Source organism: Pteropus vampyrus, unplaced genomic scaffold, assembly GCF_000151845.1.
Source record: "Pteropus vampyrus isolate Shadow unplaced genomic scaffold, Pvam_2.0 Scaffold343, whole genome shotgun sequence".
NCBI classification, from domain to species: domain Eukaryota; kingdom Metazoa; phylum Chordata; class Mammalia; order Chiroptera; family Pteropodidae; genus Pteropus; species Pteropus vampyrus.
In genome coordinates, this window is record NW_011889124.1 from 1,004,831 (window position 1) to 1,012,212 (window position 7,382).

The 7,382-nt window shown below is 50.6% G+C and overlaps 1 protein-coding gene across 1 annotated transcript in view; it reads right to left on the reverse strand.

The window, feature by feature from the left end:
- Positions 1–1,168: 1,168 nt before the first annotated feature.
- SUN1 (Sad1 and UNC84 domain containing 1) overlaps positions 1,169–7,382 on the reverse strand; it is a 33,515-nt gene continuing 27,301 nt past the window's right edge. The window contains exons 19-20 of the mRNA XM_023522378.1: positions 3,369–3,461; positions 1,169–2,993 (exon numbers count right to left, since the gene is read on the reverse strand). Coding sequence (XP_023378146.1) covers positions 2,880–2,993; positions 3,369–3,461 — 207 coding nt within the window. The 3' untranslated portion in view covers positions 1,169–2,879. The remainder of the gene's footprint in view (positions 2,994–3,368; positions 3,462–7,382) is intronic.

The window sequence follows — 7,382 nt, forward strand, 5'->3', positions numbered from 1 at the left end:
TCGGGGAGAGCTTTGCGCCCAAGCAGGTGCGAGGGTCCCGTCGGATTTCCAGTGGCAGCACACTCTTATTTACAGTTATCGATTAGTTAGCATTGCGTATGCGGTTTGTATAAGAAAAAACGGAAACAAGTGTGCATAAACCGGTGCCTGGTAAACTCACGGGGTGCATCCATGCACGGGGACATCGGCTGTGAAAAGCTCCTTACCGACAGATCTCCGGGTTTTGATAATTGGAAAAAATATTTCCACTCCAACTCCCAAGTTGTTTTAGATAGGAAATGTCGATTTCTATATTTATCCGGCAATATATGAAACATCTGTGTACGCTGTATCCAACTTTAACCTGCACAGGCATTAGTTTCGATGAGTGAAAAAAATGCTACTTTGCGTAGTTTTTGTGTATTTGAAGATTGTTGTGCAACATACATAAAACTTCAGAAAACCAGTCAGCACCATTTTATCTTTTTCTGAAAAATACAGCTGCGAAAGTGCTGTGCCATCATTTGGGGGAAAGTGTATGTCACATTTTTGCCCAGCAGGCACACCTGTTGCCAGAATAAAAATGATACTAACAATGGATGTCCCTGAAAATCAACGGCTGGGCAGGGAGGTGGGAGGGAGACTTCGCAGCTACTGCTCTCTCCAGCGAGTGACCTTGGCTCCTCCAAGGACTGCAGCTTGCCCAGTCCGCCTTTGACTCAGCGACACTTCTACCGTCAGTGGCCTCTGGTGTCGCCCCGACAGACAAGAGCGCTGCTCCAGCCACTCCTCTCAGCGCTGGTCCGCCTCTCCTTGCAGACTGCTGCTGCCCCCACTTCTGCTCCCCAGGAGAGGCCTTGTTCTGCTCACGTGGGCTGCAGCTCAGGCCTCCCACACGGCAGGCGGCCCCTACAGGCGTGCCGGGCTCCAAAGCGAGCTCGTGGCCACACCCATGCGTGGTAACAGGAGGCCGTGGCAGGGTGTTCCTCTGAGGAGGTCCATCTCCTTGTGTCCTGATTTTCTCCTTGTCAAACATGTTCCCTACACTTCCGCCTGGTGTCCGAGCGGGCCTCCCTACAGAAGAGGTGCCCTGGGAAAGGCACGGGCCTGGGGTCAGCTCTGAGGAGGGGTGACCGTTAGATGCCAGGCCTGTCGTCTCCCCCACAGCCCCACAGCAGAAACAAGGCAATTTGAGAAAAGAAATATACTGTTTATTATCCATTTGAAATTTCACATGCACTTTTAAAAATTAAAACTCTTTATTTAAACATTTCAATAGCATCTTATCAATTTGGTGGCAGCAAAAGAAAGACTACCAAAGACAAATATTTTGAAAAGCATTTACAAAAATACATTGCACAAAGTCCTATCTTGCATCTTTAAAAATAAATTAATATTCAAAATATTTCCACCCCAACTCCCCAACTGTTTTATATAGGAAATTTTGATTTATATATTTATCCCGTAATATATGAAACATCTGTGTACATTGTATCCAACTTAACTGCATAGGCATTAGTTCTGATTGTAAGTGAAAAAATGCTACTTTCTGTTATGTAGTTTTTGTATGTTTGAGGACTGTTGTGCAATTTACATAAAACTCTTCAGAAAACCAGTCAGCACCATCATTTTATCTTTTTTTCTGAAAAATACAGGATTTATGGTACACCAAGAAACTGTCTTAACCCAATAAAACTTAAATAATTTTAAGGTAAAACATCTGTAACACTTTAAGTGCCTTGTGGACATCTCATTTATAAAGTCTGCTCAGTAAAACAGTCTCAGTATGAAATATTAATTATAACCTAAATGAGACTCGCAGGACTTGAGGGAGAGCGGTTGACGGTCGTCCTAAGAGGCAAATCCCCACCAGAGCCAGTAGAAAGTGCTACTGTGAGGAAAGTCATGGTCACGAGACCTAAAGGTTCTATGAATTCACCGCACTGACCAGTCCCCCTTTGATAAGCGCATCAGTAGATTCAAAACATGAGCCTCTGAGAGATTTGGAGCACGTTAGTGTTTGCTTTTCAGCCAAATTCAAAAGACAACCTGAAAACACCCAACCGTTGGATTCCTCGGTTCCCACTCGAGCTGTGAAGTGGACACTCCGGGGCGATCCCAACGGGATGAGCCTGGCGGACCTGAGAGCTCTTTCTCGGGGTCTGGATCCGGACCGTCCCCCTTCCAGTCAGAACCACTGCAACCCGCAACGAAACGAAACCGAACTCCCCCGTGGTCCCGCATGGAGAGCGGCACGCTGAGCCCTGACCTTGCAAATCTTTCTCAGAAGTAGAGCAAACTGAGCAGAAAAACACATTTTAGGCGTTTCCCCACCTGGCAACTTAAAATAACTAGTGGTACTGAATAAAAGAAAACCCCCACCCTAAAGGAAAGGAGCTCGGAACCCTGAAACTTGGTGACATTGTTTCTCCCTGAAAGATACGTATGCTGGACTGAAAAGGTAACCCTCGCTCCCGACCCCCTCAAAGTCCTTTAAAAGGGCCGGTGAAAGTTTCGAGAACACTTCAAACCTTTCAACTTCATTTGCTTTGCTCCTGACGTCAAGGAAAGACAGGTATAAAGAGCTTTATGTTTAAAAACAAATCCCCAAAACAAAGTTAAGTGTCTTTGCGAACCATACATTCAAATGCATTTCCGAAGCCACCGCTGCCAGCGGCCCCCGTAAACCCGAGCACTCAACATGCAGTGTTTCCCGTGGACACAACGGCCAGCTGGGCGCATGGCGTCGCCGCTTCAGTCCCCAGTCCTGCTGCTGGCGGTCAGTAACGTTTATTTAACAGACGACGTCATGCTGTCCGTCCTACGCCTCGTTCAGGGAGGATCCAGTGTTTCGGGCTGTCCCAGTATATACAGAATGTACAAGAGGAGCGAGGGGAGGCCTACTTGATAGGCTCCCCGTGGACTCTGAACCGGTAGAGACACGTGTACTCGGGATGGCCCCAGTTGGACAGAACCCGAAGCTCCACGATTTGGAAAGCTCGTTCGGGTCTTTTCTGAAATCAAAGGGGAGAAATAAAAGTCACACTTGTTTTCATATGAACGCCCCCAAGCCCAGTCACTCCCCCGTCCGCGATACTTGACAGAAGCAGCCGAGTTGGCGACTAAGTTTTCAACATGCACAGGGTCATCTGCCGCAGGACACGAAGCTCAGGCAAAACCAAGAATTCGTCACACGCCACAGGCTCACTTTCAGTCTGTCTCAGTCACAACGCACTCAGGGAGCGAAATCTAGACTCGACGCCAGCGCTCAGATCCGCCGCAGGCAGAGGCCGACCCTCAGGCCTCCATTTTGGTGAGGTCAGCCGTGTCCCACCGACACGAGGGCGCGGCCTCGGGACACGGGGGCCAGGGGGCGGGCGCAGGCTCACCGGAGCATGGAACATCTGGAGCGACTCCCCTTCCTGATCGTACACAAACTGGCCCAGCAGCTCCCCTTCTTCCTCGTATTCATTTTCCAGTCCCTGAAACCGAAACCACACGGCCATTAAACTGGGGCGCACGGCACTGCGTGCGTCAGGACTGCGCCCCTTCGCCATGAGGTGGGGGACCGCTCTGCTGCTCCGCTGTGGTGCAGCCTCTGGAAGGTAGGGCATTTCATTACGGGGCCCGTGAGGGAGGTTTCACTGCTCCCATCACTGACGGGGAACACTGAGGCTGCAGGAGGGCCAGGTGACAAGGAGCAGAAACGTGACTGTCTGTGGGCAGGCCACTCGCTACTGCGTGACACCCCGCTGCCCGCGACGCTGCAAGGGCCCGGTCCAGGGGAGAGGGCCGTCAGCGGGAGGCAGTGACGGGGGGCGCAGGCGATCTGTTTCAGCAGGGACAGCCTTTCGGTTTGGGTGATAAGAAAGCTCGGTGGATGGACACCTGTGACAACTGCATAGCACTGTGAACGTCCCTAATGCCACTGCACTGCACACATGGCATGTGTGAAGATGGCCGACTTTATGCCGTCCGTACTTTCCTACAGTAACGGAGGACGGTGGCCTCGCCCTCCTGCGCTCTTCACAGACGGCAGCTCTGCGGGGCCCCTGCGCCCAGGGCCTGTCTCTCTGCCATGTCGCTGGCAGCACCTGTTCACCTCGAGTCTGTGTCACATTCAGGTGATTCTCACAATACTGCCCATCTTTCATTACCGTACTGACTATGGTGATGCGTGATCAGTGACCTTTGATGTTATGAGTGTAACTTTTGGGGTGCCATGAACTGCACCCACAGAAGAGAGCGAGCTTGGCCGATCAACGCTGTGAGTGCTCTGATTGCCCCACCGACTGGCCGGTCCCCATCTCTCTCCCTGTCCTCGGGCCTTCTCTGTTCCCTAAGGCACAACAATCCTGACATTAGGCCAATTATAACCTGACAGTGACCTCTAAGCGTTCAAGTGAAAGGGAGAGTCAAGTCTCATTGTAAATGAAAACCAGACGTGGCTAAGCGGCGTGGGGGAGGCACGTCGAAAGCCAAGACAGGCAAAAGCCCAGCCTCTTGTGACAAACGGCCAAGCCGTGAACGTGAAGGACAAGTCCTGAAGGAAATTAAAGGTGCTGCTCCAGGGGACACATGACTGGGAGAGCGGAGGAGCCTTACCACCGCCACGGAGGTTTGGCGGCCTGGACGAAACCAGCACGACACGCCCTCGGGCGGACCGAGGCCCCCACTTTACGCTTCGACCTGCAGAGGCCGAGAGGCGCGGAGGGAGGGTAGAGGCAGCACGTGCCGATGGGGACGCTGCAGCCAGCCCCCCAGGAGGTCCGGCCAGATGGCTGAAGAAGTGGCCGCTCTAAACAAGACTTGTGATGTGGACAAGAGAGACGGTCTCGCTCGCGTTGGAAGAAGATGCCGTCGGAATGAGAGGAAAAGTCAATCCTGGCTTCAGAGGCTCCCAGGACAGGCCGACTCCCATCAGGGGCTAGCGCGGCCGGCGCCTTAGACTTGAAGCCAACGCTCGCTCACCATTCTGACAATCCTAGGCCCCCAAGAATGACGCGAAATCTGCTCTGCCGGTGCTCTGTGAATGGAACAGGCCTGGATGGTGGCATGTCTGTTTAAAACATGGTTTACGCAGTATTTTAAGCTCACTTTCGAGACCTACTGCTCAGAAAAGATTCCTTTCAAAATATGACCGCTCACTGACGAGGCCCCTGGTCACCCGAGAGCTCTGATGGGGATGGACACTGAGATGAATGTCATTTCATACCTGCGAGCACAGCGCCCATTCTGTAGCCAGTAAATCGAGGAGGAATTTGACTCAAATCTTATTATTTAAGAAGTACATTTCGTAAGGCAACAGCGGCCATGGACAGTGGTCCTTCTGATGGATCTGGCCAAAGTGAACTGGAAACGTTCTGGAAAGGATTCCCCATTCTAGGTGCCATTGAGAACATTTGTGATTCATGGGAAGAGGTCAAAATATCAGCATTAACAGGAGTTTGGGAGAGGTACTGCAACCCTCACGATGACAGAGGGCTCAAGACTTGAGTGCGGGAAGCGACTGCAGGCGGCGGGAACAGCCAGAGAGTGAGAACTAGCGGCAGAGCCTGAGGACGTGGCTGACCCGCTGCCGTCGCGCGATAAATCCTGAGCGAGGCGTTGCCTCTTATGGACGAGCAAAGAAAAGGGTTTCTAGAGATAAAATCTACCCCTGCCGAAGACGCTGTGAAGACACTGTGAAGGCTGCTGAAATGGCAACAAAGGACTTAGATTACGACATGACCTCAGCTGAGAGGGCGGCGGCAGGGTTTGACAGGGCTGACCCCGATTTCGACAGAAGTCCCACTGTGGGCACGACACTATCAAACAGCACTGCGTGCTACAGAGAGATTGTTCGTAAAAGAGTCAGTCCAATTTCTCTGTCGTCCTATTTTTAAAAATGGCCCCCAGCCTTCAGCAACCACCCCCCTGACCAGGCAGCAGACATCGTCGAGATTCTCCACCAGCAAAGATTACGGCTCGCTGGACTCAGATGACAGTGAGCCTTTTTCTTAGCAATGCAGTATATTCGATTACGTCTGCGCATTGTTTTTCAGATGTAACGCTATCGCACACTTCACAGACTGCAGTACGGTGTGAACATAACTTTCACACGCACCAAGAAACCAAAAACTTCGTGTACCTCACTGTATCGCAACGTTTGCTCCACGGCAGTGGATACCTCTGAGGTAGGCTACGGCCAGTAGGAAACTCAGGTGACCCTCTGAATGAACGTCGTTTTCATAATGGGAAATGACTTCCTAGGCAGAAAGTGCCCCGGAAGAAACTCCAGGTAATAGCAGATGGAACTAAACACAAAATTAAGACCGACAGTAGCGCTATTTCTGTAACAGAATGACTCATGATTAAAAAGCTCAAATATCTGTAAGAAAACTAAGACCCCAAAACATGAATAAAAACAAAACCAGAATCTACAAAAAAGTCAACACGCATATGAAATACGTGAAAATATAGACTTAAATAAGATGTATTTACTTACCAAGTTAGAAGACTTTTTTTTTTAAAAAAAGGACTGTTAGAAAGGAAACAATGGGATAAATACCACTGGCAGAAACAGTAACAACATGTATGGTGCAAAGAACGCATGGCCCTCAAAACGCTCACACCCTCGTCACGCCCTGGGAAACAGTAAGTGCCACTTCTGAGGGTCTAGTCTAAGGAAATGACTGAAGATGTGACGATGTCGCGCTTCGTTCTGAAACGTGGACAACTGGATTATTCAATAACAGGAGAACTAGTACGGTAAAACGGGATTTGCTACACCACAGTACTTTCTGCTGCTACTTATAAAGATGTGTATAAAGAGTTAACTGCCATAAAAAAAAATAAGGTAAAAATTTTTAAGGCAAGAAACAACATTTTATACAGTGTTGTCAACTATATTTTTTAAAGGGAAAAAAAGAGACCAAGAAATGCCACCACATCAATGGTGACTTCTCCGGGTGCTGGGATTCTGGGTGTCCCTTTCCCACTTCCTTGTTCTTTTCTGGAAATTCAACACCATACAGTTGTCAGAACCACCATTACACGCGAAGAGATGGGAGACGAAACAAAAGTCTCTTGGCCTAGCACGACACACACCCCGGCGTAGCTCACACACCCTTACAAGTGGCCCTCCCTGGGAAAAGGACGAAACGGTGCCCTCCACGAGCAGCCTGCTCACTCAGAAGAGTGCCAAGGGGAGGAGATCGCCCTGGGACCCCCCGGGACCCCCCGGACCGCCCACTCACGTAGACCGCGAAGTCCTTGGGGGCGCTGCTGATGTTGCCGGTGGGCGACAGTGCCTTTGGGATGTGCTCCAGGGCGAAGCTGGTTGGGTGGATCTTCATGGACAGCCTCACCACCAGGTACCCCTGGGAGCCTCTGAACGCCCAGCAATTCCCCGGGTACATGTC